Here is a 22,237-nt window from a genome sequence, read left to right on the forward strand (position 1 = left end):
ATTCAAAATGGGGGTAGAAGAATTGCACATCACAGATTTTGCACTGGGGGCTCATTTTCAGTGGTGGTGGACACAGGTGGACAATAGCATTCAAAACAGGGGTAGAAGAATTGCACATCACAGATTTTGCACTGGGGGGCTCATTCTCAGTGGAGGTGGACATAGGTGGAATCACCTTTAGTATAGAAGCAGTACAATTGGATGTGGGGTAAAGTGCTTCATTAGCAGCTATATTGGAGGTACGGTAGCTATAATGGTTGTGGGCTTTGTAGTTGGGCGGATGAGTCTGGCCTTGTTAGCACGTAAAGTGGGTGTCATGGTACGGGAGCATGCTGTGCATTGCAGTGCTCGTGGGGAGGGGAGCTGATGGTGGCCTCTAGAGTGTGGACACGTAGTCTGAGGCTCCTGGTGGGAAGGGCTGGGTTTGATTGGAGTTGGCAATAGTCAGGCTCCTTACCTCCAGGATGCGGCATAGCTTTGTGGCAAACGGCAAACGGGCAGCGAAGAGCTGCAAAGAGCACCGGAGGCCTTTCTTTACGGCCTTCCCTGCTCTGTTTCGCCTCTCGGCCCTCTCCCCTCCATATAAAGCAGGAGGGGAGGGGCGGGCGGGGCGAGGCAGCAAATCAGGACACGGGCCCACGGCAGTGATTTTCTCGGCACATTTTGTTGATTGTGCAACCATGGCAACAGGGGCCATTTTGTCTGGATTCTGTGCTTCTGTGCACGCGGCATCCGATGAGGACAAAGGGGAACACACAGACATTCTGAAACAAAGTAAGACAGCTGATTCAGCTCTCAGCTGCTCAATGGTGCTTCCTGCTCGCAGCAGAGCTGCAAAGAGCACAAGAGGCCTTTCCTTACGGCCTTCCCTGCTCGGCTTCGCCTCTCGGCCCTCTCCCCCTCCATACAAAGCAGGAGGGGAGGGGCGGGCAGGGCGATGCAGCAAATCGGGAAACGGGCCCGCTGCAGTGATTTTCTCGGCACATTTTGTTGATTGTGCAACCATGGCAACGGGGGCCATCTTGTCTGGATTCAGTGCTTCTGTGCACGCGGCATCCGATGAGGACAAAGGGGAACACACGGACGTTCCGAAACGAAGTAAGACAGCTGATTCAGCTCTCAGCTGCTCAAGTGCTTCGTGCTCGCAGCAGAGCTGCAAAGAGCACTGGAGGCCTTTCCTTACAGCCTTCCCTGCTCAGCTTCACCTTTCGGCCCTTTCCCCCTCCATATAAAGCAGGAGAGGAGGGGCAGGAGAGGAGGGGCGGGCGGGGCGAGGCAGCAAATCGGGACACGGGCCCGCGGCAGTGATTTTCTCAGCACATTTTGTTGATTGTGCAACCATGGCAACGGGGACCATTTTGTCTGGATTCAGTGCTTCTGTGCACGCAGCATCCGATGAGGACAAAGGGGAACACACAGACGTTCTGAAATGAAGTAAGACAGCTGATTCAGCTCTCAGCTGCTCAATGGTGCTTCGTGCTCACAGCAGAGCTGCAAAGAGCACCGGAGGCCTTTCCTTACGGCCTTCCTTGCTCGGCTTCGGTTTAGGCAACGTTGGTGGAATTTCAAAGGATCTCCCATAATATAAACATGGCGTGATATGGTAGCTAGTTCTAGAGTCAGTAGCCCAGTCCGTTTGATAGTAAAGTTAGGTTTTCCTTGTGTGGTAGGGGCAGCAACCGATCGTAGTCACACAGCATTCCAATGCTCAGGCTTCAGAGCCAAACGCAAGGCAATGGCAGCTGCAGGAAGGACTTTATACCTGTTGAAATGAATGTGGAGAAAATAAACAGGTAAATAGCCCAGCCCCTCACAAGCTGATCAAGATGAACAACAACCTCAAGTAAGGGCTTTTGGGGATAGCTGCTGTTACTGTAGGTTTCAGTCTTGGAGGTTCAGAGGTTGCAGGGGCAGAGTGCATTTCAGATGACAACTATGACAGCTGGGACCCTATCGTCGTGACCCCTTCATCGGTCTAATCAAATGGACAACAAGCACAGTGGATTTTTCTATAGCCACAATGACTCCCTGTTAGGGAGATTCATCCCCTGTCCTAGTGAGACCCCCAGCACTGTTGCTGGACCTCTGGACCTTTTTCTTTCAATCCTGAATGAGTGGAGCCTTTTTCCACTCATTCATTCTTGTGGGCTCTGTCTTTCTGAACTCTGCTCTTTGTATGCACCTGCACTATGGAGTCTGTCTGCTCCATAGCTCCTAAAGGCATCTGTGTTTTTCTACTGCGACTCACAGCTCCTTATGCGCAGTGTTGCTGGGAACCCTCTGGGTCCTCCTCTAAGATTCTTTTTCTGTATCCTTATGTAACTACAGTTCTTAAGGATAGAGAGATACTTAGTATCTCTCCCAAAACTCTATAGTCTGAGAGATTGTAACACACCACTTTCAGTGGAGTGCCAAAGGGATACCTAGTATCCCCCTTCGCTCTGCTCCTGTGACTTTTTAGTCATGTAGACAATCTCCTAGTTATGGCTGGTGGTAATGGGCGTGTTCTACCAACTATTGTGCAATTTGTATACTGCAGGCTATGTCCATAGCCTCGGTAGTGCACAATAGGGGCACCAAAGCACCAACTTGGGGCCTCCCTTCTGGTTTTGCCATTACTAGCGTGGTTGTTCTTTGTTAGACCTCTACCATTCTAGAAGGGGGAGGTCAGTGTGTGTGTGTTTTGCCTTTGGCAGGAACTCTTGGGTATCCCCGCCTAGGCTCCAGAGTGTCTGGGCAGGCAGGAAGTGGGGGAGGAGTCTTCCACCCCCCCCCTGTCCTTTGTCTTCCAGAGTGCCTGAATAGGACCAGCTCCCACAGCTCCTGATTGGACAGCCAAATGCCCCTTTCTGTAAAATGCTGAGAGAGATTGCAGAGGAGTGTGTGCTGGAACTGTTTAAAAGGTGAGGCTTCTGGAGTGAAAAGCAAGTCGACCACTGAAAGCTGAAGTAACTAAAGAAGAAGATGCCCAGAGACGCCTGCAGACCCACTGCAACACCATGAACTGACCACTGCTGTTCTGACACTGCTTTCTAAGTGACAGAGGTGCTCCGAAGAGGATGACCTTTCCCTTTGGCTGGTGGGAATAACAGTCCCAAGGCGAACTTTGACTTGAGCCATCTCCTGATGTCCTAGGAATTCCAGAGCTGCAGAACCCATTACCAGGAGACCCGCTGCCCATTTCAAGTGCATCATCGTGGAAAGGTTGAATCCGTCCAAATCTTTGCTGAACTCATACGTACCCTCCTGAGATCCGATCCAACTCACCCAGACCCCCTCATCAGAGTGCGGGACTGCAGGAAGAAAAGAAGATTGAGGGACAATCTGTGTCCTTTGTTGGTGCTGCAGAAAAGGGGACAAAACCACAGAGTGAAATAAGAAGTTGCAGAAAATCGTGCCACAGGTCCTCCCTCGAGACTGCTGCTGAGTGTTCCCATCCATCGTCCTGCCTTCAGTCATCAGACCAAGGAATCCGGAGGTCGGGTCCAGATCTGCAACATCGCAGAGCATCCAGCACAAACATGTTCTCAGAACCTAAGGTATTGTGTGGAAAAGGGTATCGCTTACCTGATTCCAAAAAGTCGCTCCAGAGCTTTGGGGTGCACCTTGAGGTGTCCAGGGTCACCCCCTCTTACCTCCAACTCAAGCCGCTGCTTGTGTCCCTTCATCAAGTCCTTTTACAGGTGTCCCTCGTTAGTTGTTAACTTGCTGCTTCTATAACACTAGAGACTGGAAGAAATCATCTGGAACTCTTCTTATTCTGCTGCTTGTAAAGACTTTGAGCATTCTCCGAACTGCCTTTAGCAATGGATGCATTTTTGGACTTAATAAGAAAGCCTCTCTAGACCCTTGAACCAAGCTAATGTTACAGTAATTTACCATTTTCCTCCCTTAAAGTGACTTTAATTTATGTGTTTGCCGAGTAAATGTATTACCGTATGAACTGTTAAAAACCGTAGGTGCTCGTAATAGCTGATAATAGGATAACATTGTCTTTTACCTGTCTAATGATGCTACAAATGTAACCGCAGACAAACACAAAAGTGAAAGTGTCCTTTGAAGTGTATTATCAAGTATTGCAAAGTGTTCTAGTGTAAACATCTAAAGTATTTAAAGTGATTATGGTGTATATATAATAAATATATAATTTTATATGAATTATAAGTGTAAGAGTTTCTTTGATGTGCATTTCTAACTAAGGTTCAGTGTACTTACCTACAGCTCACATCTTCCTCTTAGGATACGCCTGACTGCTCTGCCACTCTACCAAGGTCCTGAGTTAGTACAGACTGATACTAAGAGTTGGATAGCTTCAAACCTCTGGGATAGCTTACTAAAGTCTAACTACCAGTAGGACTTTAGGAAAACTCCCCTAACACTCCCATGATGTGATCAGCAGAAGGAGTGACCTTATGAAGTCTCCTCAGGCATGACCACAGAACTCAGGTTCCAACAATGCTCCTCTTCTTGGTAGAGAGCATCAGCAGAGAAGCACTATCCAGGACCCACAATTGGGATGCACTGCAAGCTTCACAGCACTATTCTGCATGAGATCCAGGCAACAGGACATGGCCTCACTTCGGAAAGATGAATGGAACCTAAAGGCCCACTATTTCTCAGAGCACCAGATGGACATCATTGCGATGCAGGGCGGGCTTGGAACTAGTGGTATTGTTACAAAATATTGGCAAATATCAGAAATGCTGACATCCCGTTATACCGCACAAGTGGATTGGAGGTTGCTGCGCTGTGTCCCCTGCTCCCTTTGTGAAGCATAAGGGAGTCAGGGGTTGCAGGGGATTCCACTGCAGTCGCAAGGCTGGTGTTGTGTCATTGCACAATGGATGTGAAATCTATGATCACTGCGCGCCTACATATTTGCATTCAGAATTTCTGTTTCAGATATTTTCGCAGCGTGCAGTGATCACATAGATCTGAACTAGTCAAGCCCACCAGTTCACGGGAGGGAGACACAGTGGAAGATCTCCCCTGTTGAATAGCGAATAGAGCTTCAACTTTACGTAGATGGCTTTGCCAATGGTGGCCAGGGGACCTGCTACTTTCAAACTTCTGGGCACCGGTTCATTTATGAAAAGCCAGCAAAGGCAGCTGTGCTCAGGCACAGTTGTCTACAGACAGCATTCAGGATGTGCCATATGCAGAGCCTGAGCTGGTTTGGGCTTTGCCTTCTATGGGGAAATATACAAAGTAAAAGAAGAATGGGAAAGCAAGCTTGTACTGCACTGTTCATCTTAAAGGTGACAGTGGGGCTACTGTAGGCATACATGGGGAACCGCTCACGCCCTCCGCACACTGGTAGCTTTAAGATTGACCACTGCCCTCAAAACAAAATGAGTTATTTTATTTATTGGGTTTTTATAATGTGCCTATGCAAAATGTGTTTCAAGGTGCAATAAATTGAGTTTAAAAAATACCCTTATCTCAAAAATCAAGTCAGGGTCATAAATAGTCTGTAGATAAGGTAGAGGTCCCATGAAGTGGATTGCAATGCTGAAAAACAAAGAAAACAAGATTTTCCTAAGATTGTCAAAGAGAACTATGCAGACAATATTATATTGCTGTGTAAAATTAGATATTGGCTCGGGGGAGATGTAGTCTTGCCAATGTGAAAACTATTGGAAACCAGGGCTCAAATCCTATGTGATTAAAATATGTGATCCTGGGCAAATCACTTTACCGCACCTACATTATTTTTTGTCAGCTGTTAAAATTTGGATTGCATAGAAGTGATTCTATTAAACATGCTGTATACAAAACAACTCAAATATCCATGGTTTAATAGTCTATAGTGTTCATGTATATATGAACTAATGACCAGGCTTGGTTGTCTTTTGCCTCACCCATGGAAATGTCACTTGTGAACCATGGGTAATTCACAGATAGGTCCAACAACTCCCGACTTTTCTACCGGATCGCTGTCGTTGTCTGAACTTAGGCCTTTACAATACACTCTAAGCAATTAAACTTTCAGGTATGCATAATCATGTGGGGTTTAAATGCAGCAGAAGAAGAGAGAGTGTCATGCTCAATCGCAGATTTTGACTTGTGAGAACAAATCACTCTCTCCTGCCCTTTCACACTAGTTGCGGTGTGAGAATAAAGAACAGGGGGGGTGGGATTTGTGGGGTTTAAATGCAGACGCAGGACAAAAGGAAACTGCATTTGGCTGACTGAGGCCAAAAAGTGCAGAACATTGAACCCACCCAAGTAACTGAAGGTTGGAGTTCGAATGACAGAGCCCAAAACCAGAGGCCTACCTTCCATTACAGGCTATTTAGACACTGAAATGCATTCTTCCCAAAGAGAAAGCTGCCACAGAAATTAATACAATGTTCAGTTTGGGTTGAAAGGAACTATTTACAGAGGAAACTCCCCGGCCTGAACCATTAAAATGTATTTTATAATGTGAAGTTGGACAATGATGGCAGGATGCAAGATATTAAAGCAGGCTAATGTGTAAAGGAATTGCAGCATTCAAAAAGACCAGTTTTCTGTGCATGGTAGAAAAACTGTGCTTAGCCCAAAAGATGTTTTTTCTCATGAGATTCAAAGGCCCAGGCACTGCACACCAGCTCACAGAGCCAAGAAACGGGACAGAGCATGTGCCAGACTAAGGTTTTATGAGGTGAACAGATGGGCACTGTGAAAACACAAGACCCAGTTAAGGGAAGACAACTCTTAAAAATACATAGCATACAATTTTTTTCACGGTTGAAAGGTGATAAATTACAGGAGACTGCGATATGAGTAAGGGGGTAGGTTATACCCTGTGCTCAAGGAAGATAAGGCAGTTGTGCATTAGCCCTCTGAGAAAGAAATGTTAAGTGTTTTTGTGGCAGGCTTGGGTTTACAAAAGCCAGAGACCTGGCCGACATACTGAACTTGGGAACATAAATACGCCAGTGAATTAAAGGGAAAAATATGCACGTGATTATTTTTAGATAGGATTGTATGGAGGATCATACTTTGGCCATTGTCTCTAGAACCATAACCCAATTAATTCAAATATCTCTGAAATGATAATGGAAAGCTCCATCCAATGATTCAACCTGTGGGAACTGAAATTATAAGATGTAATGTGATGATATCTTCCCAGAAAATGTCACGAAGTGCAGATTCAGGGAGATGATAGCTGATTGAATTAGATATCTGTATAAGAAAATCTTGCGTTGATAACTGTTAAGTTTGTTGAATACATTACAAAAATCTGCCATTTGAACCTGCAATCTCACTCCGAAGTCACACACATTTCATTAAGTCCTGCATGATCAGACCAGTGCAGATATATCTATTTTATGATGCTTATTTGTAAACTGAAAAAGATGCCATGTTGAAGTTCTTAAGGTCATAACTGAAGTGGTCAAAAATGCATTTTCAAAGGGGTGGAGTCATAACTCTGAAGGATTGCGGCTTAGTAACTAAAGAAATCAATCCAAAGATAAGCGGTTAGGGCGTGTTTAAGGGAGGAACATAGATGTGCAATCAGAATTAATAGCCAATGAGTCGATATAAGGAGAAGCACAATGGGAAAAGGGGAGAGCTGTCTGATATTCTGAGTGGGACTATTGAAACATTGCTGGAAAACTAACATTGCCTGGGAGACAGGAATTGTGGGAAACCATGCAAAAGCAACAGAGACTGGGGATCCAGAATAATGAAAGGCAAATAGAGGGATTGCTGCGAGAGCCCTCCCTGACTGAACCTGAGGACGCCATCTAACGAAGCCCCTATGTGGTCTGTTAGATGGCTCAGGAGCACTGATGGCTTTTCTTGAGTACCCAAACCCAGAGATATTCCATTTAAGTAAAGTTGTACAACAGAATCAATTCTTGTGGGGATCTGTTTGATTTAATACCTTCCCATTAGTGATTGGTTGGCCAGTCCAAGTAGATCCCTAATAGTTAACTAAATAATAATTTAATTAACTCCCACATAGTCAAATGACGCAGTGTGAGCTTGGGGGAATTCGAAACCTCCGATATTGTTCCTATTGCTAATTAAAGGTATAGTCATTTAAAATAAGTGGGTATTGCTTACCTTATTGTGGCCCACTGCAAACTCCCCTAAAGGGAAAGGTTGCATGTAAAAGCGAAATTCTGAATGGTTTAGCACTCCCTAAACTCTGTCTTAAAGCAGAGGGGTTCTAAATCATAACAATATCAGGGATTGTGGCATAGAAAGAGCACTGTGCATGTCAAATTTCTTTTTACCAAGTGTTGCATGTTATTTAAAGTCAACTTCATGTAAAGTATATTGCCAAGCGTATGATCCGGTCATGTTTCATGCTGCTACATGTTATTTAAAGTAAACCCCATGCAAAGTATATTGGGAAGTTAAATTGTTCTGTCATGTCTAGGGTGCTGCACAACCCAAGAAGGAAAACTCTGCATGTTGTTGGATTAAAGAGTCGGATCTGTGCTATCCTAAACCAACTAGTGTTTTCAATTTGTGTGAAAAGTGAATTGTCAGGAAAGAAAAGCATTTGGGCCACGGAGTGAAGTGGCATGTTGTGTGATTTCGTGCAAGCAAATATTAATGTAATAAATTAATTCATAAATATATATTCTTTCTACACACCAGCTTGGTTCTTGTCTAACCTATTGCTAAAGGGGGAGGGATCTAGGTGGTATGATATGGTTCATAGACAGGGCTAGACTGAATTGTTTTAAACAGATATATTGGTGTGGCGCTGTTGTTTGGGGGGAAGAACTACCTGCATTAATAGTTGTCCATAACATATCCCATAATCACATAACTACTATCAGATGCAGATATGCATTCTCTATTGGGGGTTCTGCTAACGGAACACCAACACTTTACCTGTTGAAACAGGTATGTAATAGTTAGCAAGGTCACAATCTATACTGTAAATAACCATGTGTGGTAAAGTCAGTGAGAAAATAGAGCAAACAGGGATTTAGAATTAATATAGACAGGTAGGTAAATCAGGTAGAACACACATAAATCAACCTAATACAAACTCCCTAGTTCTTAATACGTCCATCCCTGCCATGAATTGGGGCTTAGTGCACAAAAGTCACAAGTTCCACATTATGTACTTTGCTGGAAGGTTTACTACGTGATCCGTGAACAAGAGTTGCCAGAGCCAACTGTTGTGAGTAAATGTTCCAAAACAAAAAGGAAAGGAAATTCTTACAAGTTTCTCTCCCAGTCCCACCATGCTAGGGGAAGACCAGTGGGGATCGGGGGGCAGGGAGGGAAGGGGGTGTCCTTCACCAGACTCCCTTTGAACTTAGACAGGCAAGGGAGGGATAGGGTTAAGACTTTACAACTATACATCTCTATAGTGGGATGGGGTAGAAATAGGTATCCAAATTCACCCTCTTACTCAGGTTTCATCAGCAACCACTTCAGTGGTTCCTGAATCAGTTGCGTCCACTTACTACTGTGCTGTGTCTGGTCAGTGGCTGTGGTTGCAGCGGCCTAGATTGGGTGCAGCTAATCCATGGTTCGAGGCTCTGGTGATACAGTTCTGAAGACTGGACAGCTGGACACCCTTAGAGGACAGGATGAAGGCCTCCACGCAACAGGTGACCTCAGGAGAACTCCAGGACATACAAATGATGGGTTGCAGGGAGAATCACTATGGTCAGGCAGTGACAAGTGATGCTTGTGATGCAAACAAAAGAGTAGGACCTGCATTGTAATTGTAATTGGTTACTTATAACGCACTTAATACCCAGAGGTTTCTAAGCGCGGATTCAGGGATCGAACCTGTGTTGCTCTGCATCGTCTTGCTTCCAAGGCAAGCGTGTTGCCCCTGAGCTATCCTCCTTGCATGGCTTATCTTTGGTCAGTAAGGCTGAAATTGCAGAGCAGGTATCTTGTTGCACAAGTTGGGGATCCCCAAAGTTCCAAGGATGAACTCGGAATGGTGATGGCTGTAACGAGGTAGCCCAGCAGAGAGCTAGTCAGTCCACTGGTTGATCCAGGAACACTTCTGAAGGTTAAGCAGGCACAGATCCTCAAGCAGGGGTTTAGACCGGTTGTTCCCAGCAGTTCAGGGGTCAAAGCATTGATGTGGACCTTTTGGAGATCAGGAGAGAGGTGCAAGGCTTCACTCGGATTTTACTGCAGGTAATGCTGGTCAGCTGCAATAGCCGCCCTGTTGTATTCAGTTGGCTATACTTCTTTGCAGGGGACTTAGCTCCAAAGATGATATGTTGAATGGCTGCAGGACAATAGTCCTCCTTTTATCCAAGATTTGGAATGGAGACACCCGCAGGTCCAACACTGTTAAGGATTTGCACCATTCAAACTGACAGGGGCTGTCTAATCATTGACAGCCTCTGGCCAACACATCTGTCCAGCAATAGACAGACGTGGACTGGGGCCAGACAGACCTAACACCCACATCCGGCCCCAAACAGACCACCAATTCGGCCAGGAGAGCAGAAGCTTTGCCCGGGAAAGGCTTTTCATAAATGACAATCCTTGACCTGAGAGGGCCGCGAGTAGGCCAAAGTACAAAATGGAATACGGATAGGCAAACATATTGTGGCACAGATATTTTAGAGTACATGGTACTCCAAGTGGCATTTTGCTGTAAAATGTAAAAGTGCAGGAGTAAAAAGTCAAAAGCATGGTACAAAACTATCCAGCGCCATCCGCCCATCATGTGCAGTTTTAAAAATTCAATGGGCCTCTTTACGACCCTGGTGCTCCCATAATGAAGGGTGCCGGTACGGAACCGGCACCCTTGATTACAGGAGCGCCTATTACGAGGTTCCCTTTGCGGGACTCGGAACAGACGTCTGGTAAACCCAGACGTCCTTTCCGGTTCCCGCAAGGGGAACAGGGAGCTAATAACGGCCCGTTATTTACGTGCCCGTTATTATCTCCCTCCCCATCCCCATTGAGCACTATGGAGGCTCAAATGGGAATGGGGAATGGTTCCTTCAAGGAGGAATTACTGGGTCCTCCAATGTTGGAATGACCCGGTTATTCCTCATTGAAGGAACCTGGTATTGGAGCCCAGTATGGAGGCAGCCATGGCGCTAATAGCACCATGGCTGCCTCCATACTCGTAATGAGGCCCAAGAACTCCTCTAAGGGAGTCTGAGTCTCCCAGCAATGATAGTCTTAGGGATTCATCAGTCTCCCTATAAAAAGTGAGCAAAAACAAGGGAAGTGAAGATGAAGACATTACCTACCTGCAAAAAGTCAGGTCAGGATGCAGACAAAATCAAAAAGAGAGGCGGTCCTAGTAAAGTATATGGGACGAAAGCAGCAAAAAGAAAATCTTTCCTAACACTTATACTGTGAATGTCCTTGCTATTATGTGTCACTTGATGCTACATTTGTATCTCTGCTTTCACTGGGAATGTGATGAGTCATTGTGACTTCAAGCTCGAATGTATAGCATGTCTTTGGATCATGTATGCTTCTATGTGGTAGAGCAGGTGTCAGAAAAGCTGCCGTTCTCCAGAAATGTTGGACTACGACTGCCATGATCACACACCAGTTACTATGGTAGCTAGAGCTGATGGTAATTGTAATCCTAACCATCTGGAGAGCCAAAGGTTGCAGAACCCTGTGCTCAAGGGTTAGGAATACTACACTCATTGCTGACGTGGCAATGGTATCCAGTTAATAGCTTTGATGATGCATGGATCTACTGTATCTAAGGTTCCCTAATCTCTCCTCCCCTAACATGGACTATGGGGCTCATTACAACTCTGCCGGTGTGGTAATAATGTGCCAGCAATTCCTTTTACTGGCACGTTACCATACTGGCAAAGTACAAGTTTGCTGGTGGGGCACCTGAGTTACATTCGCACCTTACTGGCAAAAATCCCAGATATTACCAGCACCGGTATTACCGGTGCCAGTAACACTGGCAAACCCCCCCCCCCCCCCATGGAGTCTAATGGGACTGCATGGAATGGGGATTTACTACAGTTTCCGGCACTCCTAATCCAGAGGTAATACCACTGGACGGAGTGCCGGTAACGGTATTACAGGTTGCTGGTATCCTGCCAGTATTACAAACAGGATAGTGGCAACCTCATAATGAGACCCTACGTGTAGAGTGCCTATTAAAAGGTAGTGGGAAAACAGGTTAGTGGTTGGGGTAGAGTGGGTCTTCATTGATCCGTACTGTTGTGTATACATGCACTAGCTGCATCTTGGGTAATGTTTTCTTAAAGTGCATAACCTTCCCTCCTGAAGTTAAGCCTGCCTGTTCTGTTATTTCTTCTACCACTTTAAGAGCCATTTGGCTTTCCCCAAGGCTGGATGTGTTCTGCCATTGGTCTAGGTGGTAGCACATCCCTCACTAGGGGTCTATGTAACCCCTTCCCACAATGGTAATATCCTATTTTGCATGAAGTGTTTGGGAGGTGGGTGGTTCAGCTACCAGTCTTCATGTATACTCGAGTCTCTTCTCTTGCAGGGCTACTTATAGAGTAAGTCTTCCAATTGGAACACTCCCGGCCATCTCTCCTTCTTTAAGAGGGACGATTCTATTTTTCAAGACCAGGTTTTTTTTTAGCTGTTATAACATTGTGTAACTTTATACCCTTTACCTCAGTCTCAGGTGAGTCAATAGGATAAATCCTTCTTCCTGGTACAACATCTGCCTCTTATGATTTCCCAGATGATGCATGGTATTATCTGAAAGCTGGGGGTACTGAATATGCATGTACAAGAATTCCAAAGTCTGAACACACTTGGGGCCACTGATGCCATTAAGATTAATACGAAACTAAATAATGAGTAGACCGTGTTCCCCCACTTCGGAGACCATTCACCTTTCGTTGCACTTTCAAGGCACCCCACATGTTCATGCACTTAAAGCACTGGTCACATGATGTGCATGGGTCTTAGATGGGGTCTGGCTGAGGCACACAGATGAAGCAGAGAAAGGACATGGATTGGGGAGGAGAATGGATGGGGGTTGTTGATTTGGGGCACGGTCTCCATGCAATCCAAGCTATCATAAGCAAGGCTGCAAGCTATGAAGAAGCTCACTTACCAAGCAGGTGCACTGTACACAGGGGCCGCTTCCTGGGGGGCTGAAGGCCTGTCCATTTGAGTATAGTGTCCCTTTGTAGTCACACGCTAAGCAATGGAAAGAGAGAGAGGACAAGTATTCTTTTTATGAGCGATTTGTGTTAGAATTAATGAAGAAAGGAAGGACTCACATGAGGTCAGAAAAAGAAGAGCACAGAGCTAGAGAAAGAGAAAAGGTTGAGAAAATGGTTTAAAAAAGAATGTCCATTGAATGTAAGGAAAGAAGAATGCAGAAGAGTAACTCAAGAACAAAGGAGACAAATTGCATTTTAGTAATCCTAAACTAGACTGGTTGACCTGCAATGGTTCATGCTTATGGTGTTTTGTGAATCGATGTCTATGGATAGCACTTAAAGATTTTCCAGAATGCAGAAATGTGAGGGAGCAAGAAAGCTTGTCACATGCATTATTAATTTGCATCTCCTAGAATGCTCTTAATCTAAATTAAGGATTCAATCAGAGTTACTTTCTGTTGCGCATAATCTATGCAACAGCCTAAAGGTCTGAGAATGTTATTAAAAACTGAAAGGCACAGGATGGATGGTTGGATGGGCTGAAGGATAGATAGATACGTGGGTAGATACATGAATAGATGATTAGACAGAAAATGGCTAAAGTCTTCTTTAATGGGTGATCTCTGCAAAAACATACCATAGCACACCAAAGAAAGGTAGACAGGAAGATGGACATATAGACCGATAGAAAGGCAGGGAGATAGATGGATAGGCATTCAGTGAGGCAGGTGATGGGTAGGCAGACAGGCAGTTATAAACATGGATAGATAAATGACAGGCAGATAGATAGCATCACAGCCAGACTCTCAAAATTATAAGAAAGATTAAATAAATGAAAAAAAAAAACATTTTCAAAAAGATTTAATGTTACTACTAATAAGAAGTGAAGTTTTCAAACAATGGTAAATGGCAAGGTTAAGGTACAAATACTCAGTTGAAATAAAATATGTCCATTATACATATGAAGTCAATCTCACAACAAATCGAATCTTAGGCCTTGCTATATCACTCACATCACTTGCGTTAAATATTTGCTAGCTTACCTCCGTGCTGTAGTAAAGGCAAGAGCTGAGAAGTGTTAGTGTAGTGTAAGTTAAGCGTACATTTGTAGTGTGCAATAGTTGGATTGCCATGCATCCTGATAGCTTGTTTCCTGTGAATCTAACCCAATGTGCAAGGAAACTGTTAGGGGGTTTTGGTAAAGTCCTGTCTGGGAAAAGACTTTAGAAAGCCCACCTTTGGTGAACAGGGTTAAACCCCTTAGGTTTAGCCTGAACTACCCAAAGGTTTGGTAGCAAAGGCTGAGCAGCCAGGCTTAGTCTAGGAGGGAGGAGGGCTGCAGTGAGGCACACATTTATTTAGATACGCTAAGACTTGTAGCATTCAAATAAGGTAAGTACTATCACACAGTAGACCAAACGAGGAGAAAGAATTGCAATATTCACAGTAATCAATACTTGTTAGAATAGAGGTAACACAGCAAATATAGTGAAATGCCTGAACCAGGGAAGCAAACATGGTCAGAAACTGCAGTACTTTAGCTTAGACTAACTTAGGCTGTCCAACCCTATCTTGTGAGTCCCAAAGTTCGAAGGTACACTGGGGCATCAGTGGAAGAGAGCTGCTGAAGAACAGGCGGGGAAGCAGAGTACAATGTTCCAGAAGGCAGAGCCCAGCAGGCACCCTTCAAGTTTGCAGGTAGGTTTCCAAAAATGCAAGAGAAATTGGGATTTTATTCCCAGTAAAGCCCTAAGGACCAATGTCCTAAGGCAGAATAGAGCCAACTGGGTCATCCACCCCAATGGGACTCCAGGCAGGCCCTGGAGGGTGCAAGGATCAGCTGAATGCAGCCCCCAGGAGAAAAATAACTCAGCAAGCCCCAAGTCAGTACATAGGAGCGGGCAATACCGTTTCTATGAAGAACGCAATGCCACAGGACAGTCCCCAAGGTGAGGTGACAGCAGACCCCGGTCCAGGTTTCTTGTACTTGGCTGCTGTAGAAGGAACCTTTGAGGGATCAGACAATCGCACTCTTGCAGTGGGACACCAAGCAGAGGATCTTCATGGTACTGGCTCATTGGAGCCCTTCACAGGCTTCACAAAAGCGACAGTTATCGTCCGACAGACCTCTCTCTCGTTCTCGGTCCTTGACTTGGCTGAGGGGACGTATAGGAGCAGATAGAGTCACTGCAAATCCAGAGGGATGCCTACAAGATGTCAGCTGAAACCACACTTCACAAGACGATGCACTGCAAAATAGCACAGGTCCCATGGTATTGGGAGTTTGCAGGCCTGGGAGGTTGCAGCTCTTCAAGGGATGTCGCAAAAGCAGGTGGTCTTGAGACTGCTTAGGCCCACCAGTCCATGAAAGGAAATCATCTTCAGGAGATCTTCCCTGTCGCTCGGGATTCTGGGTCGGGTCGGCATCAGTCATTCAATGGCTCTGGTGGTCGCTGGAAGTTGCTGGGGATGTCCTGTAGCAAATTCCTCTTCAGATCTTCAGTCTAGTGGTCAACTCTGCAATTCAGTTCCAGGACCTTTGCCTTTTATGCAGGGAAACTGGCTGAGCCCACCAATCACCAGACCTGCACCCATTCAGGCTTGGGGGGTGGCTTCCCTATTGGTACAGCCAGGCTCCCAGCACAAACTGGTTTTCATGTAGGCACGCTACAGGACAAAGACCGGGGGAGTTTTAGTCACCTCCCCCACGTCCTGTCCTCTCAGGCACTCAGATAGTCTTTGCAGGCTTTCCAAAGGAAGCCCACCAAAGACAAAAAAAAACATCAATACCTCTCCCACCCAGCTACATAGAAAAAGGCTCAAGAAAGGACAAGTTATTGAGAACAGGGCTTAAAAAAGTACAGCCACTCTTTTAGGAAAATGGTGGCCCTTGTGTTCCTCACCGTAACTGCAAAAACAGCCTGGTACAAAAGTCCACAAGTTGTGTAAAAACGTACACTGCCACCAGCCTGTCATATCTTGTCACAGTAACCAATCTCGTCACAGTAACCAAAAGGTTAGTGGCGAGGCGAGAAAAGGGAGACCTTTTTTCCCCACAGCACTGAACTTGAGGTGGGGTGTGCTGATCTCGTAAAATAAAATACAGGTGTGGCAAAAAGTGTCCCCCTGCCCTGTTAACCTGTGTTAATACAGGTAACAAAGTTAAAAAAATAAAAATAAAAAATAAAATAGCAAAAATGAATACAGGTAAAATAAAAATGGAAGCTCTAGGAACTCCCAGCAGCACTGTAAATAATATGCTGTGTGTTTCAACTGTAAAAGGTAGCTTGCCAAAAAAGATGGAGGAAAGCATAACTCCATTAAAAGTACCAAAAAGCGGTAAAAGTGGTTCCTATGGTTAGAGTAAAAGAATGAGTGAGTGTGGTTAAGGTACCCACTCAGAGGTATCAGTCCAAAAATTGCACAGTCCAGCAAACATGCTGAGGGGCTCACACGGAGGGGAGAATTTCACTTCACTCAAAAAGGAAAATCTACCTAACAGAAACATTCATGGAACTTCAAGACAATTGACACACGTATTTGTATGTGGTCAGATCTGTTGCTTGTCAAATTTTGTGAACTTTTAGGTATGAGGTGAAAAGTCAAAGAAGCAAACATTTTCTTGCTATATGCTCCCAATGGCCTTGGAGGAGCCACTGTGTCAATGGCATGGCCACAGACCATAGCACAAGTTCAGCTTGGAAAAAGATCTATAGTTGTTTACATTCTTGAGAGATGCTTGTCTTAGTTTGAAGGATCTAACCACTGCCCTCTAAGACAAAGACAGTTTTCTGGTGCTAGAGGCTTGCATTTGGGCTAACTTGCATACCCACAATCATTTGCATTTGTGGCACTGAACTGGAGGTGCACTTCCAGTGATTGATACTGGGCGGTACTGTGACCTGTCTGACGTGGTTCAAATTGCTTATTCCACCTGGAAATTATATGTATACTTATAAATGGGAAGGATTTCATTACCAAATGCAAAAAAATTACTGAAAAGCTTGTTAAGAAAGGTTACGGCTCACCTGAAATGGTTATGTTGGAAATAACGTTTCCAAATTCCTTTAAAGAACATTAGTTGAAGTGATGTCATTAATATAATGTGGCAGTTTAAAACAACTGAAATTCACCAATGTTGCCCAGCAAGGCAACTATTGGTCAACGCTCTTGCATGCACAGCTCATGTTCTCAAACATGAAGTTAGAGATGACAACGCCTATCACATCACTGAATAGAGCATTGCCAGTAATAAAATCATCAAGTCATTCCACATGTGTACATTTGCAGAATGTGATAAAGTGCAGGGTGTTGGATCTACGGAGCAGCAAGACTAAATAGAAGCCCATGATACCAGCTCTGCTACATGCTGGCATGTGAAAGTGAATTTTACAACACATCCAAAACATTTGAAATGTTCAGTAGAAAAATGAGAATGCAAGTACCCAGGAAGTCGCCTTGCTCGTTTTGTGCCAAACGGAAGAAAGTGCTGGCATACAATGGATAAAACTCTGTGTGTTTAACAGTGGGTACTAAGGGGCTCATTACAAGTTTCCTGGTATTTCCGGAAACTTCCCCTACCATCTATGCTGCCTGATAACCGGTGATTCGGGCATTTCATTTCCGGTAAGGGCCTGATCTAGCAGCAGGTCAGGCGTGCCGGTAAGTCTGAGCCCCCACTGGCAAACTCAGGGATCCCCGGTCCGGTAAAAATGTGGGTGCCGTTATTACTGAAAATTTTTCCTGCATTTTTACCGGACTGTGGACCTCGTAATTAGGCACAAATACTTTTTTCTCAACCTTCCACAGCTTACTACTAGTAAAGTGATCTTTATAAATGTATTATGTACTTTATAAAAAATGGAACTGTGCCTTATGTTTAGAGCACTGTGTGATTTCCTGTTTACCGGTGAGAAGTACAAAGCCCATTTCCTCTTTGCCAGTCGGACTTTGACGCTCAGCCTCATTACCAATATGCCAATGCAGGTTGGATTTGAGGACTCTGCTTTACCTACGGTTGGGAAGGCGATTTCTGGTCCTATCACAGGGCCAAAGCAAAACCTTCCACAAATCATGGTTTCGAAAGGGTGGGGTCAACACCACAACGGGAACAATGGCTGGAATTGCAGAGTGGGGTGCGCACATTAAATGTTTGCTCAGGAAATTTGAATGTGGCAACCACCAGTGTGTGGGTGTCCACCAAATATTTGAAAGGATTGACCCACCTGACTGGAAGTCGAGTGTGCACTCAGCCCATTCCTATTTATTTTGTGAATTTGCACCTTACCTTCACAATCCTGGGACAAGGGCCGGAGCACGGGGGGATGACACCAAACTGAAGAGGTCAGTGAGAAAGCCCTCCTGGTGCATCGTGCCAAGATGAGGTTAATGGTTTATCTCTGCCAGTCTCTGTGGATGGACATTCTACTTCTCATCAGACCAAAGGGATCAGGTTATTTCTAACGCGCTTAATACCTTGAGGTTTTTAAGCGCGGAACCGGGAATCGAACCTGTGTTGCTCCGTGTCGTCTTGCTTCCAAGGTGAGCACATTGCCGCTGGGTTATCCTCCCAAAGCTCCCTTTCCCTAACCTAAGCCCAGTTGAAAGCCTCAAAGAACCCCTTTTCTCAAAAGAAGCTTTGCTGCTCATTGTTGCATGGTCCAGACATGAAGAAGAAGAACAGGAAATCCAAGAGAACAACTAATGGATCGAGCTCAAGGTCTATCACCATAGAACCCAAAAAACAACCAAGAAGACCCCTCCCTGATTTTCAGCAGAAAATATCAGGTGTTAGGAAAGATTTTTTTTTACCGCCCCCCCACCCCCCCTAGATCTTATGGGACTCGCAGTCTTGTTGCTTATTTTTCAACTCTGGCCTGACTTATGGAGATCAGTAAAGCCTTCTGCTTTACTTCCCTTGCCTGTTTTGCTCATTCTTATGGGGAAACTGAGTAGGCCCTAAGACTGTTGCTACTAGGAGACTTTGTCTCTCTTTTAGAATTATTGTATTTCTACAATTGCACAGATCACCTTACAGTGAGGTGTAGTTAGGATACCGTGTATACTTATAACTTTTTACCTGATGGCGTTTTGGCTACTTTGTTTAAGACAAGCTTGTGGCAGCTGTGTGATTTTTACTGTTTTTGGGATGATGTTCTCATGCACTTTTTGCATTTACCACAAATGGCTACAAAAATGGCTGTGCCATGAGTTTTTCACTTGTTTTTTGGCCATCTTGATTCTCGGGAGGATAGCTCAGGAGCAACGACATTGCCTTGGAAGCAAGACGATGAGGAGCAGCACAGGATCGTTCCCGGGGCCCGCACATAGAAACTTCTAGGTATTAAGCGTGTTATAAATAATCAAATATATATATATGTACCAAGTGGGCTGATACTGACTCATTGAAGAGGATCTAGTCAAATTCCTTGTTCCCTCCTGCCATACCGTACCTACCATCTATTTCTTAGCTAAGACACATAAATCTCTTACACACCCACCTGGGAGACCCATTGTCACGCTATGTGGTTCCCTTCTTGAGCACTTGGCAAATCTAACGATGGGGTGGTGGGAGGCTACCTTTTTATGTGACTTGCTTGCATCTAGTTTTCCTACTCAAATTGTCGCCTGTTGGCAATACATCGACGATGTGTTTGTAATCTGGAAGGGTACTGAAATTGACTGGCAACTGTTTGTGAAAAGTATTAATACCAATGTGGCCAATTTACAATTTACAGAATGCCATAGTACCACTGAGGTTATTTATCTTGATGTGGTGGTAACTTTAGAAAGATCCGTATTTCACACAGTATTGCATAAAAAACCCTCCAATACCGGTCTACCTTTGCATGCCACTAGTTGTCATCCTGTGTCATGTAAACGAAGCATTCCTTATGGCGAATTCATCCGTTACCACAGGAACTGCACCGACCTGACATCGTTTGATTATTACTGTGCCCAAGCGGCCATTGACCTTTTGCAACAAGGCTATACCAAAAGAAATATTGAAATGGCCTACATTAAAGCCAGTGGACTCTGTAGGGATAAACTACTTTATGGCGTCAAGTCCGACAAGCCCACCACAGATGATGAACCTAGACTCATTGTCTCTTTTGATAATGCTTCCAACAAAGTTCGCAGGATCATTGAACGTCATTGGCGTGTCTTGATCTTGGCTAAAGATCTATGCCCCTTACTCTCCAAACATCCCACTATCATGTACAAAAGAGTACCATCACTCAGAGATAAGCTAGTTTCTAGCTTTTTGTCACCCAAAGATAAAAGTCCTTCTCTTTCTAATTGGTTGGCGGTCTCCCCCATTGGCTTTACCAAATGTACTAAATGTAAAGTGTGTGCTCATGCCACTTCTTGCAAATCTTTCTTACATCCGGTCACTAAATGTAACCAAACTATTAAGTACTCTATCAACTGTGACACTGCTTTCGTTGTATATGTCCTCTCGTGTCCCTGCATGAAGTGGTACGTCGGGAGCACTACATGCAAGCTCAAACTAAGGATTCTGCAGCATGTTAGGGTGATTAAAAATTCAGATCCCGGGGCGTGGCCTGGAGCGCCGACAATGCAGTCGCTCCCTTGATGGCCTCCGTGAGGTGCCCATTGCCGTGACATTTTGGGGCCACGAATTGGCTAAGACGATGGACCCCACTCTAACCAGGGCTCGATGAAAGCCTGCGGCAGTGATGGCTGTGCTCCGGGAGCTTTCCAGGGCTTTGCTGCGAAGTTACGAGTCTTTGGGCCTCATTACGACTCAGGCGGTAAGGGGTTTACGGCGGCGTAAACAGCGCCGACCCTTACCGCCTGATTCCGAGGTCCCTTAGCGCCATGGAGGTTTTAACACCTGCTTTTAGCAGGTGTTAAAATCCATGGCGCTAAGGGACCTTGATGTTAATTACGCCACCGTAATTTACGGTGGCGTAATTAACGCCTTCCCCACTCCCATTATGCCCTATGGGGCAAAAATGGGAATGGGGAAGGGTAAATGGGGATTGGGGACTTACCGCCCCGCCAACCTCGGAATGGGGCGGTAAGTCCGCCAACCACCATGGCGTAAACGTAGTTTACGCCATGGTGGTAAAGGTACGACCCAGGCGGTAACTTACCGCCTGGGTCGTAATGAGGCCCTTTGAGTTCCCCGCCCGCTCCTCCCTCCAAGATGGCGGACGAGGGCCTAGGAATCAGCAGAAGCCGTGGCCTGGCGTAGAGGAGGGGGAGGAGCTCCTACCCTTGGGAGCCCACCGAGAGTCTTCTCTCCAGCGCACTCGCAGCTCCCTCCTCCCGATCCCTACGGCCAGCGTGGAAGCCGCAACATAACGGCCCCTCCGATCCCAGCCGCGACCGACGGAGTAGCATTGGGAGCTGGCGAGGGGGAGTTCCTACGGACATCCCAGCGACCTTATCTGCAGCCTCGCATGCGCCGCGGACGGCCAGAGGTAGTGATGGGGACTTCGCGCAGTGCTGTCGATGAGTGAAGAGGCCCCAGCCCGGGGTGGAGGTGAGCCGGGGGAGGAGGTGGAGCTTTGACGGCGCCGACCGGGTGCCTCCGTTTGCAGGATCATTGAGGCCTCCCCTCCCCCTCAACAACTTGGAGGTCCCAGGTGGGCCCACTTGCCCCTTCCCCATTCGCCGGACACACGAGAAGATCTTCCTGGGGCGCCCCGGCCCACCCACTCCAGCCCCCCCCTCTGCCTGCGGTGCTAATGCTACGACATTCCTCCCTCCCGGCTCCGGAGCACATTGATCCCCTGCTTTGCCCCAACATGTCCAGACAACCCAAAGCCGGCAAAAACACAGATATTGCAACGATGCTCTTGGTATCTGAGAAACCCAAAAGACAAGAGCCCCCCGATCTCCCCTCCATGGGGACTCCAGAAGACAAGGGCTCCCTCGCCACGAAAAATGACATCAAAGCTTTCATGGCAGACATTAAATCGGAATTCAGATCATGCATGCTGGAGCTCTCTACCAAACTAGAGAACATCCACCAAAGGGTAGCAACTGCTGAACAGAGGCTAGGAGATGTGGAAGACCGGACCCAGGACCAAGCATCTACTCTGACGGAGATCCAACGCTCAATCAGATTCCTCCAGGACAAATGTGAAACAATAGAATTTAAACAGGAGGACCTAGAAAACAGGGCCCGACGTAAT

General features: G+C 45.8%; 1 protein-coding gene across 1 annotated transcript in view; it reads right to left on the reverse strand.

Annotated features, from left to right (window-relative positions):
• KCP (kielin cysteine rich BMP regulator) overlaps positions 1-22,237 on the reverse strand; it is an 823,409-nt gene that overhangs the window by 285,032 nt on the left and 516,140 nt on the right. The window contains exon 26 of the mRNA XM_069629543.1: positions 13,019-13,104. Within this exon, the coding sequence (XP_069485644.1) occupies positions 13,019-13,104 (86 nt within the window). The remainder of the gene's footprint in view (positions 1-13,018; positions 13,105-22,237) is intronic.

This window comes from Ambystoma mexicanum, chromosome 12 (assembly GCF_040938575.1).
Source record: "Ambystoma mexicanum isolate Mex_15411 chromosome 12, UKY_AmexF1_1, whole genome shotgun sequence".
Taxonomy (NCBI): domain Eukaryota; kingdom Metazoa; phylum Chordata; class Amphibia; order Caudata; family Ambystomatidae; genus Ambystoma; species Ambystoma mexicanum.